This window comes from Furipterus horrens, unplaced genomic scaffold (genome assembly GCF_987537825.1).
Source record: "Furipterus horrens unplaced genomic scaffold, mFurHor1.1.pri manual_scaffold_6, whole genome shotgun sequence".
Taxonomy (NCBI): domain Eukaryota; kingdom Metazoa; phylum Chordata; class Mammalia; order Chiroptera; family Furipteridae; genus Furipterus; species Furipterus horrens.
This window is the reverse complement of record NW_028327176.1, coordinates 28,711,118-28,732,539: the sequence shown is the minus strand read 5'-3', so window position 1 is coordinate 28,732,539 and position 21,422 is coordinate 28,711,118. Positions and strand designations below refer to the sequence as shown.

Here is a 21,422-nt window from a genome sequence, read left to right as displayed (position 1 = left end):
AGCCATGGAGCTTCTCCTATTTGTGCTTGAGGAAATAGTAAGTGCAAGCCTCTCAAGTATGCCCTAGGGGAAGAAGGAGTGAGGGATCCTGTGGATTGGGGAGGGATCCCGTGGATTGGGGTGGGGTAAAACACATGGCACCCGCAGGCGTCTCCAGCAGCCGCTCTGAGCACTGGCACTAGGGGCTGAGATTGCCTTAGAGTCAGGCTGGCATCTATCCAATTCTTACCCAGTCATCTCCCAAGTCCTCTGTCCTATGGCAAGGACTGTCAGGGAGGGGGCTTCAGAGCAAAGAAACTCTAGCTGAGCTTTTAACCTTTTTAGATTAGCAGGCACTCAGCTGCTGCTACTGGCAAGAGGTTCTAGCCCAGACCTGCTAGAACCGGTTGGTTTCCTGCAAATATGAGGGGAGGGGAGAACTAGGGCATATGGACACACACCCATACATTGGGCAAATAGGGTTACAGGTTTTCTGTACTTGTTCTGTAATGACTTTTCAAATGGCACACACTATATTATCCAAGGTGGCAGGTCCTACGGCTGTTACCCTGGCAGGGCTGACTCTTGGCTTAGCGTCAAGGGGTCGCAAAGAGGGCAATGCTAGAAGGAACGATGAGTCTGAAGCTCCAGAAAAGTTCCAGAAGATCTGCCTTAGCTGAACATAGGCAGGACTCAGTCCTGGTGGAAGTCCAATCTTGAAACTCCAGGGGTCCAGGAAGGGGCATATTCATGGTGGAAGCTATGGCTGAGGTTACAAAGATTACCTGCTTTTTCAAGGTTGTATTCACAGATTCACCCCAACCCAGAACCAGCAGGAACCAGAAAGATCACTCAGACCTCATCTAATCGTGGGACAGAATAAGGTGGAACAGACCACAAACTGACTCAAAATTCCACATCAGGAACTGACTGCCAATCCCATTCACCTGTTCCAGATGGGGTGCTCCCCAACAGCCCTGGCCTAACATTGCCAGGATGTAAAATGACCATGGCCAGAGCTGGGACCAACCTGCCAGTCATTAACCTTGTGACTGAAGTAGAGGTCTTGAAAGCATAGGTTGCCACTTCCTGAGGATCAGCAAGGTGGGCTCTGAAACTCAGTGTAGACAGGGGTAAGTAAATTCTTCCCCATGTCTACCAGAATCCTCAAAAGTCGAGTCTGGAGTGAACCCTGTTTAGCAGCACATGGGGCTCTGGATAGAGTGGCCTGTATGCAGCCCACAAACTCAGACTCTGAAGATGCCACCTGGATTTCTACAGGGAGCTGTCCCTGGCATTGGCTCAGAATATACTTTGACAGCCCTGTGGTCTCAACACACCACGGTAGGCCCCAGAAGCAAAAGTCTTAGGGAGAGTCCCAGGGTTCCATTCTTTCACGCATGCAAACATCCACCCAACCACCCACAAGACTTCTAGAGTGCTTGAGCAGGAGGGAAACTCTTGAGGGGGAAAAAAAAGGCAGAGGAATAGGAGCCTTGCTCTTAGACAACAAGCAAAGTCATAACTTGAACTCAGGACTCTGCATTCCCATTTCGGTGCTCCTAGCACAAATTTCTGAGAAAGCTTAAAGCGGTGGAAATGAAGAAATGTTGCCTAGACACTAGTTCCAGTCATAAACTGAGGTCAGAGCCTGGGCTTTGTGTTGACTTGGATCCTGGCACCAGGAGCCATATCTGGCTCCGGCCTGCAACAACTCATAGCCAGGAGGGGAAACGAAATGGAAAGGACCAGTGCGGGAAGGAGCTCAGCCCCTGGCTTTTCACAAAGCAGATAACATCAGCAGCCCTTCTCCCAGAGAACCAGTAACACGTGTTTCCACACCGTCCTGACAAAGAAGCAAAAAACAGAACCCCCTTTTTAAGCCCCTAATTCCTGAGTTCAGCGACTGGGTTCCCATGCTGGAAGTGGCGGGAGCTGAGCCGTGGGCTGGGGGGAGGGGGTTCTCCACTCTGTCCTTTCGAATTAGCCACGGGAGAAGCGTCGGCCGTCCTAGTCTCCAGGCCCTACCCACCCCGTGGGCAGACTGTGCGAGCTGTAGATCGGAGTCAACTTCCGTAGAAGCCACACGGAAGTGCTGGGCGCTTCTCGGGCCGCACGACCCGTGGGGCCCGTGGGGCCCGTGGTGCCCGTGGGGTTAAATCTGAGTCCCCGCCGGGTAAGGACAGAGAGCGCCCAGCAGTGGCGGTACCGGCTTCGGCTTCGGGGCAGCCGGCCGGGTTAGGACAGGGAGGAAAGGCGGGATCCTCCAAAAAGTAGATTCTCAGGCGTCCGCCTATGGTCCCTGCCAAATCTTCCCCACTTTTCTCCCCCACTCCCTCCCCCATTCCCTCGAGGGTTGCTCTGGTCTGGAGTTCCTAGGATGGGGGTGGGGCACGGTCTGCAGGAAAAGCCAAATCTCTGAGGGGCGTCCTAGCAAGTCCAACTTTCCCATCTCACAGGCGGCTCCTACCCCCTCAGAGGCAGAGTCTACCCCCGCAAACAGTGGCCCCAGGAGGGGTGACCCAGAGTGAGGCAGCGGCACCCTGCGGAGTCTGCTAAAGCCTGCCCAAAGTTTCTTCCCCCTCGAGGCTTCCTCTACCCCTCTCTTCCCTTCCTCCTGGCACCCCCTTAAACAGTCCTCCGCCTTTCCTTCTCCCCTCTTCCCTCCCCCGCCCCGGTCCTCCCCTTTTCTTCTCTGCGCTTCTTCACTCCGCCCCCCTCCCGTGTCCGTCTCCTCCCTTGCTCTTTGGGCGTCCGCCCCGTCAATCACCGCCGCTGCGGGCCCCTGCCTGGCCTTCTCCGCCTCCCAGGTTCTTGGAGCGCCTTCGGCTCCCGTCTCGGGCCGCCCTCAGCTTCGCAGAGCCGGGCGATCTGTCAGCGGAGCCAGCCGAGGGGGAGCCGCTGGGCCCGTGGGGGCTCGGGTTACCAGTGACTGACAGCGTCTCCATGGCGAATAATTTGACTCCGACTATTGTCTGGCGCGGGCAGGCCCCGGGTCAGATAACCAGACCAATCAGGGTGCGGGCCGCCGCGCCTCATGCCCGCTTAGAATAATATTATTAAAAAAGCTGCGAGCGAGCTAGACGGGAGGGAGACCAAGTGAGAAGCAAGCGAGGGAGTGGCGGGCGGGCGGACGCGGAGCATGCCGAGCGGCACCCCGGGCGGCCCCCGGGCTTGGATGAGGGCGCAGGCGAAGCGCGCAGGCGACAGGGACACGGAGCTACTCGGGAGCCGCGGCCGGCGCTGGGAAGTACTGCCGTGACTCGGAGTTCGCCGGGAGCGAGCGCCGGGCCAGGGGGCCCGCCCCGCCCGCCCCTCGGCCCGGACCGCCCGGCGGGGAGGCGCCCATGCCGGACTGCGCAGCCCGGTGAGGGCGCGCGCGGGCGGGCGGGGGCGCAGCCGGCACCATGTCCATGCTGCCCACCTTCGGCTTCACGCAGGAGCAAGTGGCGTGCGTGTGCGAGGTGCTGCAACAGGGCGGCAACATAGAGCGGCTGGGCCGCTTCCTGTGGTCGCTGCCCGCCTGCGAGCACCTCCACAAGAATGAAAGTGTGCTCAAGGCCAAAGCGGTGGTGGCCTTCCACCGCGGCAACTTCCGAGAGCTCTACAAAATTCTGGAGAGCCACCAGTTCTCGCCGCACAACCACGCCAAGCTGCAGCAACTGTGGCTCAAGGCGCACTACATCGAGGCGGAGAAGCTGCGCGGCCGGCCCTTGGGTGCCGTGGGCAAGTACCGGGTGCGCCGCAAGTTTCCGCTGCCGCGCTCGATCTGGGATGGCGAGGAGACCAGCTACTGCTTCAAGGAAAAGAGTCGCAGCGTGCTGCGCGAGTGGTACGCGCACAATCCCTACCCCTCACCGCGTGAGAAGCGAGAGCTGGCTGAGGCCACGGGTCTCACCACCACACAGGTCAGCAACTGGTTCAAAAACCGGCGACAGCGCGACAGGGCAGCCGAAGCCAAGGAAAGGTACGAGTAAGTAGAGCTCCAGCGCCTGCTCCCCGTGGGCTCCAGGGAGGGGGTCGCAGGGCACAGGCTTTACCCCCAGGAGAGGCCCAAACTGGGCCCCTAGTCGCAGCCACTGCCCAAGTGAATCCTGGCCTGACGTGGATGACGGGTGGCGCTCAGGTCTTTTGGGAGACCCAGAAGTCAGAGATTTGTCTAAAGCGGGCAAAGCAATCGGAGAAGTTGTCGACTAAGTCCCCTGGTCACTTAGGGGCAGAAATGGAGAAGCGGTGAGCTTCCAGGCAAAGGCAAGACAATGATCCTGGATTGCCTGCAAGGAGGTCACAGCAGGCAGGGCCTGATAGTCCTCCGAAGGACTCACTAGGTTTGGCCTAGGACGGTTGGGGTTGCGGATTTCAGGCAGCTTGTGTGAATTCACTAAGCACTTCTCAGCACTTTCTGTCTGCCTTACTCAATTCTAGGCCAAAGTGTGATTAGGGGTCAGGACTGGGATTGGAACTTCCCTAATAGAACCTGGATGTGGAAGGAGGGGCCTGAGCAAGAATTTCCCTTGTCTGGATATGGGAGTTGATAGTGAGAATCTTTTATCCCGCATGGAAAGGACCAAGAGGCAAAAAGCTTGGATAGGAAGTGTCAGCTCTGGGAGAGAAGAAGATAAACACATGCCCATTTTTCAGCCTAGTTGGACCCAGCAGCTCTTCCCTGGCCTGCCAGGCCCTGGACCCCTCTCTCCTCAGGTCTTACCCTCTTTTGGTGCTTAGGTTGATAAGGCTGGGGTGAGCTGAGAGCAGCAAAAGGGCTGTGAGTTGCTTGTCCTCAGGGAAACCAAGACTTCTTGAACTAGCCTAATGATTAATCTTAGGCCCTTGTGGCCATCAGCTAGGTTGCCCCTGAGAAACCCACATCTGGAGGGGGAAATGGGAGAGAAATTGATTGTGGGAGCAGAATCCAGCCTGAGGCCAACAGCAAAACAAGATACTTGGGGTTGGTGATATATAATGTGTGCAACCCAGAGTTTGCATGATCGGGGTTTGGGGGAATTAAAAGTGGAACCAGATCTCTGGAGGCAGGGTAGTTTCTGGTGGACCCTAGTATCTGAGACCATGAGGTTAAAGTATCAACAGTTGTAAAGTCTTAAGCTACCAGCCCTGTGGGAACTTCCCTTCCCGGAAAACAGGAAGAAAGGGCCTTGGGAAGCCAGTGAAGAGAATCTACTCAAGATTTCAAACCTCCAAATCTGTCAGGGCTGTCAGTCAGAGGCAGGGCAAAAGGTGGGTTCTCCCGGCAGGGGTCCCCTTCTACCAGAAGGGCATGCATCCAGACTCCTGAAGAACTTGGTTCTCAGGCCAGGCCCCAGGTGGCGGCTGCAGAGTCCCTCCTTTTCTGGTATGATGGGAAAGTCCAGGCCAGGGTTAGGAGTCCCCTTCGTTCTTTCCTCATTCTCCTACGTGCCCTCCAAGCTCCCAGTCCCCAGTCCCCAGTCCCCCAGCTGGTTTTCAGTGTGCCACCAGGGAAAGGGAGTCTTACCTCTGCAGGGCCTTGTACCTAGGCCCAGCAAGGAGAGTCCTCACCAAGCCTGCCAGTTTGAAGTTGGAGGGAAAGGACCTTTAGCTCCAGGAATCTTCCTCACAGTCAAGAGATTTCCCTCAAGCACAGAAGAGCAAAAGGAGATGAAGGCTTCTGAGACCCCCAGCTTTAAGCGGGATCCTGTGCCTAGTATCTAGGGTCTCTCACTCTCCTGGCCCGACATCTACCTAGGAAACCCTGGATTGAGGAGCCAAGAGTGATCTGAAAAGCCAGACATCCTATCGTCTCTTCCCCCTGTCCTGGGAGCCCCACTCACCTACCTTTCTGCTCTGGGAAAGAAATGTTAGCAAGCCATGTTGGGGGGGGGGTGGCAACATACAGAAAGCAAGAAAAATTTGCATGCGAAGGGGGAAGATATGACACAGGGAAAAGGATAAGAAAGAAATCGGTGTTGAGAGATTGAGAACTAGCAGAAAGAATGAGCCCCTGACCAGGCCAAAAAAACATGGTAGAAACTGAATACCTGTAGGCAGCCTGCGGAGCTCTGGCTTGGAGGAAGACAGCAGGCTGGGGCTCTCGAGGTGTCGCAGCGCTGGGCAGCCTCTGCTCCCCCGCTGACCTGGCCGCTTTGCTTCTGCACTTGCAGGGAGAACAGCGAGAACTCCAACTCCAACAGTCACAATCCGCTGGCGGCGTCACTGAATGGCAGCGGCAAGTCGGTGCTAGGCAGCTCAGAGGACGAGAAGACGCCGTCGGGAACACCAGACCACTCGTCGTCCAGCCCCGCGCTGTTGCTCAGCCCGCCGCCGCCGCCGCCCGGGCTGCCGTCCCTACATAGCCTGGGCCACCCTCCGGGCCCCAGCGCCGTGCCGGTGCCCGTGCCCGTGCCCGTGCCGGGCGCAGGCGGTGCGGATCCGCTGCAGCACCACCACAGCCTGCAGGACTCCATTCTCAACCCCATGTCAGCCAACCTCGTGGACCTGGGCTCCTAGAGCCCCGCCTGCCTCGACGCGCTGGCCTTCTGGGCTTGGCGTTGGGAAACTGAGCGAGGCCGTGTCAGGAGGGCTTCCGGCGCTGGCGGCCCGGCAGGTACTGAGAGACCCGTATGCGATCGGACAGAACCGCCGACCCCGGCAGGGCCGACGGCCTTCTGGTTTAGTCTTTGTTGGGGATTTATTTTCAACCAGTTGCTTTTGAGATCCTTTGGAGGCCTGGGACCGGGTTTTGAACCAGGGAAGAGAATAAATTATATACCGTTCTTTTACTCTCTCCCTACCTGCTCTCCACTTCTCTTTTTCTGTTCTCTCTTCCCTTCCCTTGCCTTCCTTGCTCTTCCTTCCCCTTCCTTTCTTCTCTCTTCTTTCTCTCTTCCCCTGTTTAACCTTGTCCATTTCCCCTCTGTATTTCTGGCTTGTTTGTCATTTCGCACTAGTTTTCTGCTTCTGCTTCTGTCTCTCTGTGTCCCTCCTCTCTCCGCTAGCCTCTGTGTTGTGGCCCCTGTGCCCCTCATTCTTGTCCTTCCTGCCTGGCCTTCTATTCCTCCCCCAACCCTCCCTTCCCTGGGATGGGAAGTGGGAGGAGGAAAAGCAAAGGAAAGACAGGGCCTTTGAACCTAGGTCATCTCCAGAGACCCTGGGGGTGGAGGATCATTGGGGCTGCAGGTGTCACCTTGGCCCTAGTAACAAGTGAAAGAGAGGGGTGGCGGCGAGAGCCCCTGGAGGCCCCCTTACCGCCCGCCGCTGGCTCTCCAAGAGGCTCTGCTGTGCACTCTGCTCCTCCTCCCGGGATTGTGGCCACAGTGCTCCCGGCGGAGCGTGCCTCCTGAGCCGCGGACTTGCCGTCTCCCTGGTATGCCCTCATGTGAATGTTCTTTGGGAAATATTTCTGCTTTTATTTTATAATAAAATTAGAAATGATAAATATATATGGATATATACCATGAGGCCCCCGAGCCGTGAATGCAGCAGTGTCTGATTTCCCTACAGGGACTCGACACCCCAGTAGACCGGTTCTGGGCAACCATGCCCCCCATGAGTCCCACAACCTGGAGACTCCTTCCCACATACACAACATTTATAAGTCAAAAAGTGGAGGGAAGGGACCAAATGTTTGGAAACCTTTTCCAAAGCCCTCTGTCTCTTTTCTTGTCCGGGAAGCTCCATTGCAGACGCAGGGAGGGGGAGCTTGCTCTTCTTGGGCACTTCTCTTCCCCCACCAGTCAAGCAGTATCCTCAGCACCTCTTTCTTCACCTCGAGGACTCCAGGACTCGGGTAGGAAATGGGAGGCTATGTGAGGAGCATGGGTACCTGTATTGGGAGATACCAAGGCTGGGGAACAAATCGGGTGGTGGAGGTTTCCTGAAAGGGTGCACTCCTTGGTGATGATAGCAGTCCGCAGAACAGGGTGCAACCCACTGGGCATATCCGCTCTTCCAGTCTCAAAACCTGAGTCTTGTGAGTATGGCCATGGAGCAAAGGTCTCCAAGCTAAGAAACCTGTCATTTTGCAGCGAGATGAAAGGGTGGGGAGAAGTCGGAGCAGTCTCTGGGAGGCCTGCAGCTTGGGCGCGTGTTCTAAATGGAAGTAAGCCGGTGCTGGGGCTTGGCTGGTCATCCGAGGGGGCACCTCCATGCGTCGTGCACCCTAGGTGCCTCTGTAGCTGTAAATTAACCTGCAGCGACACCTCCCCTATGGGGATCGAGCCCCCTGAGGCACCCCCGCAAACACACACACACACATACACACACTCCTATTAAAGGACATGTCTAGCTGGTCCAGGCAAAGCAGGCGGGACTCCTCAAGGAGGAAGTCGAGGCTTTTCAGGTCACGGTTGACTGTAGGTGCCCAACACGTCCCACCTCAGTGGCGGCCAGGATATTTGGGACCAAACCAGCCATCCGAGACTAGACGGGAAGGGGCAGATGAGTCTGAGGCATTCTTCAGGCCAGGTGATCCTTAAGCCTGGGAACTTCTTGGGCCTTTCCTCTCTGGTGTAGTCAGCGCTCACCGAAAACCTTTTCATGCGAACTTCTAAGTATTAAGGATTCCTTCCCAGTCCAGACCCTCGCAAATGTGGGAAACTGATGGGGCTTACTTGGCACAGAGGCTGTCTGGGCCTTCACCCTGTGCAGGCCTAGAGTCAAGAAAATGAATCCCCAGCCAGCTAAGACTGCTCCCCCGGGGCTGCAGCAAGTACCCCCACACCCTGGCACTCCAAAAGGAATTCTTCCAGCCCTGGCTGTTTCGTTGGCCTCTCTTGGAGGCTCAGCCGTCAGAGGACAACGTGGGTCTGCCATGGAAGTGGTCTGACCTCCGATGACTGTCGGACAAAGAGTCAGCCATTGCCTGAGGGCACAGAGAGGCTCACCGGATGCAGGAATCCTCCTGTGTCAGCTAAGCCCAGCAGACAGACCCTGGCTTACTTCCGGGAAGGGGGAAGCACCATAGCCTCTGGAGCCCACATCATCCCTACCTGCCCCCTGTTTTCCAGACACACAGGCAAACAGGCTGTGTGCCGATTTTCACCGGGACACAAGCACACACTTTTATAATTTGTTTCACTAGAATTGAGAGCTTGTTATGTGTTAGGCACTGTGGATGACACCAAAAGCACTCACCCCCCTCACATGTAGTGGCCACATAGGGAAAAACACAGACTGTCACACATATATTCACATACACACATACACACAGAGAAGCAAACACACACAGACCCACAGCCCATTTTCACAAACACGTTAACATGTCCTCAGGCAAAATAAACACTCCTGCACCTGAAACATGTGCTCACACATGCAAACACAAAGACATCATGCTTCTCCTCAGAAACACACAAATCCACATTCACACTGGTGCCCCTGCCAGCAACCAGTCCAGACCAGCCCCCTGCTGGGGCCAGGGCCCAGCCTTATAGCACAGCTTTTGGGCAGGGCTCAGTACCAGGCCACCAAGCCCCAGAGATAGAGATGATTCTAGCCCCAGGCGGTCAGGGATCCCACCTGTGCACCAGCATCCTCTCTTCCGCAGCCTCGGTGAGATCGCTGGAGTTTGCCCGGTGTCCACTGGCCAGTAGAGGGCGAGGTGCCTGTCCTCCAGCTTTATTCCATAAAGAATACTCCAGTGTAGATCTCACACTATTTGTTGCAACTTCCCTCTTACATTCACCTTGGAATGCTAAACCTGAAAGCATTTATTTAAACAGGGAAACTATGCAGAAGTTCTGGAAATAAACCCAAGTAGCTTACCCACTACATAAATCAATACAAGCCAGTCCTCCAGGAGGTAACTTTTGCACAGTTGTATGCAGGTGAATATAGCCATTCCCCATCAGGGTCCACCAAACAGGGTTCCCCCTCCCTTTTGCTCCCCTCTCCCTACAGCAGCACAGAAAACAGTTTTGTTCAGGTGACCGAAGTGATGCAGCAAATGGAAGTTCAAGTTTCCTTCTCTGCTCCTATGACTGCATTCTCCTTTCATTTGTTCCCAGGTCCCATACCCATGCAACCCTTGAGGGTGAAACCGAATGAAGAAGGTAGAACCCAGCCCTTGGGGACAGCTGGCCAGCTCAGCTGATTGGGGGCGTAAAAACTAGGGGCTACTGAGAGCAGAGGGGAGTGTGGGAACTCGCCCTGCCTCCTCGTAAGTTTCTTCCCATCCCCCACCCGCTCCGGTAACCACCAGGCCCTGCACTAAGCGACCCTTGCCAGGACTCCGCTCAAGCCTGGACTCTGGTGTTTCTAACCCGAAGCACACTTACAGGGGGTGGTGGGTCGACCTGGGGAGCAGGAAGTGATGGCACGCTACACATGGAAAGGTTAAACGGAACCAGTGAGATCTGAGGAGAGACACCGGGCTACTCAGTTCTGTTTCCCCCAGTCTTTGTAGGAAACATTATTTGGCAAATAGTGTTTGGGCTAAGTCGGGGCACTGGAGCCTGGGGGCAGGGAATTCAGCCTCCATGACCCCATCAACACCCACGTGCTGCCGGGGCCCAGAAGGGAGAGATACGTGTTTCTCTATTGAATGGCAAGTGGGGAGGGACTGAGAAGGGCTTGAGTTCGAGACTAGCCCCTCCCCCCGCCTTTTTTCCCCATCCCAAGGCCATGGCTTCAGTCCCCTGGACGCTCAAAGCTGCCTAGGGAGGCTGGAAGGGGACTGGAACCAGTGAGGACCAGTGTGTGAGGATGTACTGTGACATGGCATGAGAGAGTGTGTGTGGGCAACAGGGTGATAAAACGCTCTGGTGTGACGAGATGAGAAGGTCCTGCGCCTTAGAAATACGTAGGGGAGCGGCTGAGCCAGTGCGCGCCCAGGGCACTCTGGGGAGCCGGAAAAGTCAGGCCACACCTGAGCGCTGTTCGAAAGCGGAGGCGCCTGGGGCTGGAGAAAGACCAGCCTTTCCTCCTGCGCAGCTAGAGAACACAGCCCAACGCGAGTTGATCCTGATTCCTGGAGCCTCGGCTGACCCCGGGCGGGTGAGCGAGAAGGGAAGGTAGGGTCGCGCGGTTGCGGGGCGCAAAGCAGCAGAGCCGAGTCTGGGTCCGAAAGACCTGGAGTCCTGGTGTCAGGGTTAAGGCCTCGAGTGCTGCTTTCAGGGAGTTTCTTCCTGGAATTCCGCGAGTCCCTGTGCGGCTGGAACGCGAAAATTGTCTTCTGGCTTGCAGGGTGAAATCAGAATGGAGAGGGTGAAACTGGGTGCCCTCCAGTGGGGTGAGTTTTCCGCTGTTTTGCCACAATCTCAGCAGCGGGGCTTGCCCTCCCTCTAGGTAGAGCCTGCCGCCTGGTAATCCAGAAAGTCTCAGTAAACACCGTGTGGATGCGCCCGAAGGCCTGCCTCAAGGCCAACAGGGTTCCCTGGTTGCACCAAAGACTCCCTTTCTTGGAGGGACCCACAAACCTGAGGCTGGCACAGCGTGAGCATGTAGATGCAGGCTTTCTTTAGGACGTTAGCAGCCCTGGCCCCTGCCAGGACTGAATCAAGAACTACTAGCGGCCAGCCCTCCTTGGAGTTCCAAACGCACCCTCAGTGGCTAAGTAGCGGTACCGGCGCAGACTCTGGCGAGCTGCTCGGAGGAATCCCATGGCTCCGCCTGCCCCCAGCGGCCGCAAATTCCATAGCCCCGATGGCTCAATGGGTGTCAGGCCCAGCGCAGCCCGCCTTCTGGGGTGAGTAGCCTGCGCTGTTCGGGGCATCATGAAGCTTTGGGACCTAAGGGCAGGAGAGCTGGGGACAGTGGCCCTGGACAACCCCATTCCTGGGACCCTTGGAGTCAGAAGCCTGGGAGCCAGAACGTCTGGGAAGCACCGCAAGCGACTAAGCCATAGTAGCTGTTCCCGGTAGCCATTCTGACTCAGGGAATTCTACCTCTGGCGTCCAGAGCACCCAGGCCCGTCGTCCCATGCCCAGAATTCTGCAGAACCACAGTGCAGCGCTGCCTCAGTTGCCTCAGCCCCGGAATCAGACTTGAGTCGCCTGAGGTCCCATAAAGAGAAGATGGGTCAGGCTGGAAGGCAAGAGCAGCTGCGGGAGCGGACCTCACAGAGCTCTGGGCCCTGGATTCCCTTCCTTCTGCGCTTTTCCAAGGGCCTGTGCTGGTATGCCCAGCGCTCTCACTTGCTCAAAAGCTCATTGCTTCTAGAATCATCCAGGTAAATTGATACCCTGGGGCCGAAGAGATGCAGCTCGATGGTGACCTCTTGCTCCCCGGAGTAACAGGTCATAGCTGCCATTTCTTGAACGCTTACTACGCGTCAGGCACTTTAGACAACTGGTATCTGTTTAATTCTCACACAAAGAAGCTATTCTTACTGGGAGGTGAAACTGAGACGCCATGTTCCGGAGCTGCCCAGAGTCACACACAGTGCAGCGGCAGGACAGGCATTTGAACCTGGTCTCTGCAAGTCTGCCAAGCACGTTCTTCCCTGGGTACTCGCTGCAGGGAGCACAGCGTCTGGGATTAGAGGGTTGCCGGGTCCCGGGTGGCAGGGGCAGGCGCAAATGACGCCCTCGCAGGACAGAGGCAGCTCCGGGTAGCGCCAGTGCGATGCGAACGCTGCGGGAGGACCGGCTCCAGGCAGGGCCGTGGAGCAATGGAGCTGGCAGCCTCGGTCACCCGCTTAGGGTCCAGTGAGAGAGGTGATCTCATCAGTCGGGGTAATTCCCCAGTTTCCTCACTTGCCCTCTACTATGATGACAGGACGCACCGTCAGGTACCACAGAGGGGGTTTCGACCAATGCCCTTACTCCAGAGTAAAGATGGAACCTTGGCACCCTGCGGTCAACCTGCTGCTGTCTTCCTCTTCTCTCTCCTCCTGCTGCTCCCGCCCCATCTCGACCATTCTGCTCCTGGAAGATGAGGCTGTTGCCAGACTCCAAGGGCTGAGATGAGTACTTAGTGGGATGCTCTCTTTTTTGTGTGTGCTCTCTGTCCCCCCTCCCCCATTAATCCTGCGCTGGCTGGTCAGGTACATTTCGGGGGAGGCACTATATTACAGCACCATTCCATTAACAAGGTTTGTGGCTGGGGTTTGAGGAGGTCAGGAAGGCAGGGGGAATTCAGACCTTGCTCTTCAAAGACCAGAACAAAACGGGCCCATCCTCTCCCCTGCTCCCCCCACACCCCATTTAAGCACCACTTGAATCCCTTATGTTTATCTGTTCATTGAGATGGTGGTGGTATAAGAACTTTGATTTCACCTGAGCTAGGTGATTCTGCCAGTCTCAAGATAAGGTATATGAAATGCCCTATTGTCCTGAGGCAGAGCCATTGGTGATTCTAGTAAGCTGCTCTGAGACACCTGAACTCTTGAGAGAGGTCACTAGTCCAAGCCCAAGGATAAGTGAGTGAGTGGGAAGAAGATGAAGTGAAACTTAGTTAAGGAAGCCCACCAGGAACTGTGAGTCACTCCTCCCTTTTCCTCCCAGCCCCATGGGAAGGGAGCAGGGGGCTGGAGGGAATTAGAAGCAGGAAACATGAGGCTGAATAATTTCTAAAAACAAAATAATGAAATAAATAATTCCTAGCACTTACATGGTACTCTACAGAGCATCAACGGTTTCACAAACTTCCTATCATTTAATATGCACAATGAGGGTAGGCAAAAAAGTCATTCTTACCCCATTTGACAGATGAGGGTGTGAGGCTCAGGATTTTGTTAGATGTGACTTTCCTGAGGTCTCAGAGTTAGTGGAAGCTCTTTTCTCTACACTCTATTGTGAGGTGATTTGATGAGTTTGGGGAAAATAACAGAGACCAAATCAGCCCAGAGAGTGAAGAGTGTTCCCCTGAGATAGCAGCCATCATGGAGAGCTAGATGCTGCTACAGACTTAAAGGTACCTCAAAATCAGAAAAGCCTATCTCTGAAATCGCTAAAAGGAATGCTTGAAACAGGTGTCTTCTGACAGACCACTTCCATACAAAGGGAGCTTAGGGAAGTGGACAGAGCTGAAAACTAGAACTTTGCTTTCTTATTGGGCTCAGGACCTGTCAGTTAAGGTCCCAGCAGATTAGTTGGGAGCCAGAAATTTCCTCAGAAGGTGAATAAGAATTTTGTGGTGGTCCTCAAAGTGCTGCAGTTTTGGGTTTCTTTCTTTCTTTTTTTTTTTTAATTTATTGATTTGAGAGAGAGAGAGAGAGAGAGAGAGAGAGAGAGAGAGAGAGACACTGATTTTGTTGTTCCACTGATTTGTGCATTCATGGGTTGATTTTTGTATGTGCTCTGACCAGTGATCGAACCTGCAACCCTGGCTTATTGGGGTGATGCTCCAACCAAATGAGCTACCCAGCCAGGAATAGGACTGTAAGTTTTTTAATTGAATATGGAAAGAAACTCAAGACTTATGTTTACTCTGAAAGACTAGACTAGACCCCGGTGTGTAAATGGGAAAGTCAAGACTCACTTTAATATTTAGTTATTATTTTCTACAGGAGTAGGTTAAGCAGTTACCCTGAAGGCAAATAATATTAAATAGGAAGAAATGGGAGCAGGGTTAGGAACAATGTAGAAGTAAAGATAAGACTTTAGAAAAAGGTTGAAAGTCCAGAATAGCTGGAGCCAAGACACAGTCTCAGGGATTAGGCAGGTCAGTGTCACCCTCCCTGAGACCAGGAACCAGATGGGGCCTGAGACCCACAAACAGGTAGTGCTGCATCATCCACAGGCAGCTGAGAGGTGTTGGGCACCAAACTTGAGACCAGGAAAGACTGAAAATACCACCATACCTGATAGCTGTCTCAGGTTCAAAGTCTACCCAACACAGACCAGCTTCTAACCCGGATGAGGCTGAGGCAAAGATCAGGAAAAGAGGTTGTGTTAGGTATGGCTGTAACAAATAAGTTCCCAAACATGAGACTGTTTCTCACCCACATAACAGTTCAAAAGGGCTGTTTCTGGGCAGCAGGTGGCTTCCCATATGATGATTCAGGGACCCAGGCTCCCTCCCCAGGTGGCTCCACCCTCACCTAGTGCCTTAGAAACCTACTGAGTCCATTACTGGATGGGTAAGAACATGGGGAAGGTTTGGAAGGGGTTCAAATCACTTCATCTCTTCCACTCATCCATTGGATGGAACTTAGCCATGTGACCAACTCAACGGTAAGGGAAACTAGGAAACAGAGCTACCAGTGTCACCAGAAAGAAATCCCAAGGATGAGATTTATTGGCCTCAGTGAGAGATTAGGCAGTGCTCCATGATTTACAACAGAGAAAAATTTGTGCTCTATAAATGTTCCTTTTTCTATGTACCTGTATTGCTTGCTGTTGTTTTTACTATTATGGGCTGCAGCTTTGTTTTGTTTCTTGCTTAATCTTACTTTTTCTGTAGTGAAGAATATACATGGAGACACCACTCCTACATTATAGACTACAAATCACTTTACTTCTCTGGGCCTCAGTTACCTCATGGGTTCAGCTGGAAGTGGTGAAGGAAAACAAAGAAGGGTGGCTTAAGTACAATAAAATATTATTTCTTTCATACATTAAAGTCTAGGAAGGCAATCCAGGACTGGTGCAAAGTTAAGTTCCTCCTCCTTTGTTGCTCCTCTGCTTGACCTTGATCTCATGGCCCAAGATGGCGGCAGGATAGAGGAAGAAGTCTCCGTTTTGCAATGAATTGCTTTACAAAACCATGACTCTCCTACCAGGGTGTAAAAGTTTGGGTTTCAGTTTGGTCATCGCCCTGAGCTACCAACTAGCATTCACTACTCATCGGTAGAAACAACCATATAATCTTTTTTTTTCTTTTTTCATTTAAGCAAGTTACAGTCCAGAGAACTGTGGGAAGGACAGTCTTTTTTCATCCTCTATAGCAGCATGATTGCTGACAGTTGTAGCTCAAGGCTAAGCTGAGAAAAAATTAGGATTTTGAGGGAAGAGTATGGGGTAAAAAGTTGGAGGGGTCCATGGTACTAGGGAGGGAAACAAATAAAAGATCAGAGAGGAGAAATAGCCCTTCCAAGGTGAAGAATAATTTGCATTGAGCCTCTACTACAACCAAAAAAGAGGCACAACACCAAATGAGCCTCTCTGGATTTTGGAAGAAACATGTTCTTCATTTGGGTGTGTTAGTCTAGTCCAGCAAGTGACCTGAAAAGCTGCTAGGTTGGAATGAGGCCTAGAACAAAAGAAGGCTTTCCAACAGGTTTAGACTGCTGTGCATGCTGCTCTGACAAGGGGACGTGTGAACCAGCAGGTCCAAAGGTGCTTGAAATGTCAGCAGCAGGCAGGGACGCTGGAAACTTTGGCAGGCCCCTGGAGGTGAATCACAGCTCAGGCCCTTAGGATTTTGGAGCAAAGCCCTGCCACCCTCCATAGGTAACTACTCTCCTTTTAAGAAACATCTCTTGGTTTGCTAGTGGGCCTTAGAAGAGACTAAACACTTAACTATGTGTCATCAAGTTACCATGTGACCTGAGCTGGTGGGTACTATCTGACCTACCAAGCCATAAAATTGGGCGTGCACAGCAGTATTCCATCATTACATGAAAGTTGTGTATACGTGATTGGATCAAGTAGGCCCTGGGGGCACAAGTAAGTTACATGAAGAAGTGGCCCAGATGTCCTTAGTCCCCACTGTTGCTATACCACCTTCTCTCTCCCAGCTTGCACCTATGGTCCCATGGGCAGTTCCTTATGATCACTTGACAGGGGAAGAGAAGACACGGGTCCAGTTTACAGATGGTTCTGCATTACATGCAGGTACCACCTGAGCGTGGACAGTTGGTAATGCTAGGACCCTTTTCTGGAACACCCCTGAAGGACAATGGTGAAGGGAAATCCTCCTTGTGTAGAGAATATCAAGCAATGCACCTAGTCCTCCACTTTGCTTGGAAGGAGAAATGGCCAGACATGCAATTATATACCAATTCATGGGTCATGGACAATGGTTTGGCTGATGACCAAGGATTAGGAAAAACGTTATTAGAAAATGGGCAACAAGGAAATTTGGGAGAGTGGTATGTGGATAGACTTCTCTTAATGGGCAAAAATATGGGAAGGTATTTGTGCCCTGTTTGAATGTTTACCAAAGGGTGATCTCAGCAGAAGAGGATCTGAATAATCAAGTGGCTAGGATGTGCATACCAGTCAGCCTCTTTCTCCAGCCACCCTTGTCATTGCCCAGTGACAATGGGCTCAAGAACACAGTGGCCATGGTGGCAGGGCTGGAGGTTTTGCATGGGCTCAGCAACACAGACCTCCACTCACCAAAGCCAACCTGTCTGTGGCCACCACTGAGTGCCCAATCTGACAACAGTAGATACCAGCACTGAGTCATTCATCTGACACTAGTGCCCAGGGTTATCCACCAACCAACTGGTAGCAGGTTGGTTACACTGGACCACTTCTATCATAGAAGGGACAGTGTTTGTTCTTACTGGAATAGATACTCTAGATTCGGATTTGCCTTGTCTGCATACAATGCTTCTGCCAAAACTACTATCTATGACCTTATAGAATGCCTTATCCACTGTCATGCATTCCACACAACATTGCTTCAGGCCAAGAAACTCTTACCCCATAGCAAAAGAAGTACAGCAATGAGCCCATGCTCATGGAATTCAATGGCCTTATTTGCTTCCCACCATCCTGAAGCAGTTGGCTTGAAATAAAGGTGGAATGGCCTTTTGAAAACTTAGTCACAAAGCCAGTTAGGTGGCAATACCTCGTATGACTGGGGCAGAGTTCTCTAGGAGGCTTGTACATGCCCTGAACCAGTGTCCAATATATGGTGCTGTTTCTCCCATAGTCAAGATTCATGGGGCCAGGAATCCGGGAATGGAAATAACAGTGGCACCACTCACTATTACCCCTGGTGACCCACTAGCAAAGTTTTCGCTTCCTATTGTAATCTCCTGCTCTGCTGGCCTAGGAGTTTAGTTCCAGAGGGCTAAATGCTTCCACCAAGAGACACAACCATGACTCCACTGAACTGGAAGTTAAGACTGACATCTTCCCACTTTGGGCTTCTCTTGCCTCTGAATCAACAGGCAAAGAAGGAAGTTACTGTGCTGGCTGGGGTGATGTGTCCTGGCTACTAAGGGGAAATGGGACTGCTACTCTACAGTGGAGGTAAGGAAGTGTCTGTCTGGGATACAGGAGATCCTGGAAGGCATCTCTTATGATTGCCATACCCTGAGAGAAGGTCAGTGGAAAACTACAACAACCTAACTCAGGCAAGACTGTAATGGCCCAGAGCATTCAGGAACCACCCCTCCAGGTAAAGAACAATGACCAGCTGAAGTGCCTGTTGAAGACAAAGGGAATATAGAATGGGTTGTGGAAGGAAATAGTTACAAATACCAGCTGCAACTATGTGACCAGTTACAGAAATGAGGACTCTATTGTTATGAGTATTCCTCCTTATTTTGTTATGAATAATTTTGTGTATGTGTGTGTATTAAACAAATATCTTTGGTGTTTTTCCTTCTTACTCCCTTATCATGTAACATTGGATGCATTGACTCTATATCATGCTATTAGGTATTGTTAATTTTACATCATAGTATTTAAATGATTGGATATCAAGGAGAAGAGTAAATATCATTCAAGGACTTCTGGTGGAAGGGGTTAGTGCCTTTTCTATGGTACTCAAGATAGTTCTATTATGTTTGGAATTATGACTTTGTTATTATCTTTATTTGTAGATAAAAGATGGTTTAAGAAGTTGCATACAAAAAGTTTGACAAGAGGTGGACTTTTTTATTTTATGTGTAAACTTGACTGGGCCACAGAGTGCCCAGGTAGCTGATTAAATATTATTTCTAGGTGTGTCTATGATTTCTGGAGATTAGCATTTGAATCGGGAGACCGCATAAAGCAGATTGCCCTCTCCAGTGTAGGTGAGCATTATCCAGTCCAGTCAGGGCCTGAAAAGGACAAAAAAGCAGATAAAGAGAGGATGCGCTCACTCTCTCTCTAACTTACTGCATGAGCTAGGACGTCGGTCTTCTGCCTTTCGATTGAGACTCACAGCACCAGCACTATCGACCTTCAGGCTTGGGCTGGAACTGCACTATTGGCTTTGCTGAGTCTTCAGCTTGTAAATGGCAGATTGTGGGACTTTTCAGCCTCCATAATCATTAGTCAATCCCTTATAATAACTTTACTTATTATAAGGCCTTCCTTTGGTTCTGTTTCTCTGGAGAACCCTGACTAATACATCTCCTGATGCCTCTCTAAGGTGACCTAGTGCAGACTGATCAGGTGACCCAAGAAAAAAATTAAGGAATTATTTTTCACACTTTTTAGTACTTTTTGTATGTGTTTGATACACTATTGGTATCATTTTCTTCCTGGTAATGGACTGCACCTTCCCACCTTAGCGCAGTCTGCTTTTGGTCCCCTTTATTCAGTCTCTATATTTTTCTTAATAATAGAGCCAGCAATCTGTAACTAGATATATGTCTTCCCAGAACAAAGACTACATTTCCCAGCCTTACTTGCAGCTAGATATACCACGTAACTAAGTTTTGGTTAATGACTATAACTGGAAGCTTTGTACAGAAGTTTCTGGAAGTGTTATTTAAGGAAAGAATCCCCTTCCCTTCCTCTTCCTGCTCACAGAAGTACAGATGTGACTCTTGGAGCTAGCACAGCCACTTTGGACCAGGAGGCAGCATGCCAGAATTGGCATGACTTCCTACTCCAGACTTCACTTAGGTAAAAGAAAAATAAACCCCTATTTTATTTAAGCTATTTATTAATCTCTTGGGTTTTCTGGCCTGTGCAATTAATTGTATCTAACCCTTACTAAAACAAACAAACAAACAAAAAACTGTTCAAAATATAAAGAGTATAATCTTCCTTCCTGAAATCCTGTGGCCCTTTTATGTGTGTAATTTGCATTTATTCTCTCGATATTTCTCTGGGGTGTTGTATTAAGTCTGACCATTCCTATTTTACAGAGGAAGGGAGAACTTAGATGACTCAGTTCCAAGTATTGCCTAAAGCAATGGAGTGGGTCAGCTGAGAAGTTGTAATCCCTGGTTTCCCAGGGCATGCTGTCCCCACCAGAGGGCTTTATGAAGAAGTAAGTTACATCATAGTTCGGGGCACCTGAATGACAAAAGTTCCCAGCCACTCAGATCCCTGGATAACTTTGTCTAGACTCAGGAGGTTACCAGAGATGTTTCTGCTCTTAGTTCAGGCTCTTCTTAGGCCAGCATTCTCGGGAAGAGTCGAGAAGCAGAAGGAGAAGTCAAAAATTCACAGCTCTTCCTTCACAGCTATGGGAGATGATGAGCTATTGAAAGTCAGAGATAGCTGACTTTATCCCCTGTCCAGGCTGGAGGATCAGAACTATTTTAGCTCATTTTTATAAAAGACCTGGGGGATCCTGGTGAAATCTCTACATTTGAAGGTGACACTACACTCCTCTAATGAGTGAAGAACCAAAAAGGTGAGAGCAAATTCAGGAAGAACTCATCAATGGACACTAGTTGGCAGATAAGACAGAGACAAGTAAACTAAGACAAGTGAATAACAGGCTAGAGGTGAATAATAACCTAAATTTGTGGACTGGGGAGCTGAAGGTGCAGGCACAGGAATTACTATTAACTATTATCCCAAAACATTAACCAGTGAGCTGATGCAGTCAAGAAGTTCAATGCAGTTCAGTTGCACAACAGTAATCAGGAGTCTGTGATGTGCCAGACATCATATCCAGGGTCAGTTTGCTTGCAACTATGTGCAAGATGTGGGCCCTGCCTTCACAGAGTGCATGGTCCAAGTATCAACAGGAAAGTGGAATAGTCTCCTTGCCTGCTCTCTGGACATTGTGTGCAATATTGATCACTGTACTCAGAAGTCACACCAGAGCTGCAGAAGGTCCAAAGAAGTAGAGCAAGAGGGAAGTATCTGTCACCGTGCACTGGTACAGAGGTAAGGGTTTCACTCTGACCACAGGATTATCTGTCACCTCCTCCGTAAAGCCCTGCATGATTCAAACTACTTATTAAAACTTATTTTTCTTTCCAGAATGCATTAAGACAAAGACCTGACTTATTTTTGGATCTTTAATATTTAGTATAATATGTGCATATAGTCGTCGTCGTCTCGTCTCGTCGGCAGCCGTCCGTCTCGAGAGACGATGGTGTAGCTTCTTAAGAGTCTATCTGCACCGCCGAGAATGGCTGTGCAGTCCGACTCGGGAGTGATATGGTAGTATCTGTCTCCTCCCGTGTTGAATCGACATCTTGCGATGACGCTGAAGCTACAGAGCCTGGGCAGGGTAATATGGAGGGTCTGCTGTTGCCCATGCAGCAGACCCCCCCTCTCTTCGCAGCTGAAGGGTCCAAGGGAAAGACGGAGTCAATACAGCTTGGGTTCAGGTGCGCCGCAGGAGTTGCCGGTGTTGACTATAACGTCAAACCGCCTTAGGGACTCCGGCTCCGGATTTTCTGTCGGGGTTTACTCCCTTAGCCTTTCCCCTGAAGAGGTATGCCGCAAGGCAGC

The 21,422-nt window shown here is 51.6% G+C and overlaps 1 protein-coding gene across 2 annotated transcripts; it reads left to right on the top strand.

Annotated features, from left to right (window-relative positions):
* Positions 1–3,349: 3,349 nt before the first annotated feature.
* Positions 3,350–6,745, top strand: SIX2 (SIX homeobox 2). 2 transcript variants are annotated; one of them, XM_090280240.1, is made up of 2 exons: positions 3,350–3,946; positions 6,117–6,745. In XM_090280240.1, exons 1-2 carry the CDS (start codon positions 3,387–3,389, stop codon positions 6,460–6,462), a joined length of 906 nt encoding a protein of 301 aa, XP_090136366.1. In that variant the 5' UTR covers positions 3,350–3,386; the 3' UTR covers positions 6,463–6,745. The 2 variants fall into 2 exon arrangements, with proteins under 2 accessions (XP_090136366.1, XP_090136365.1); XM_090280239.1 differs by having other exon boundaries at positions 3,350–3,952.
* Positions 6,746–21,422: the final 14,677 nt, after the last annotated feature.

Bases quoted from the DNA above. Each gene is read 5' to 3' on its own strand.
- SIX2 (XM_090280239.1), top strand. From the start codon at position 3,387: ATGTCCATGCTGCCCACCTTCGGCTTCACGCAGGAGCAAGTGGCGTGC. The intron at 3,953-6,116 runs GTAAGTAGAGCT...CTGCACTTGCAG, and splicing joins GAAGCCAAGGAAAGGTACGA to GGAGAACAGCGAGAACTCCA.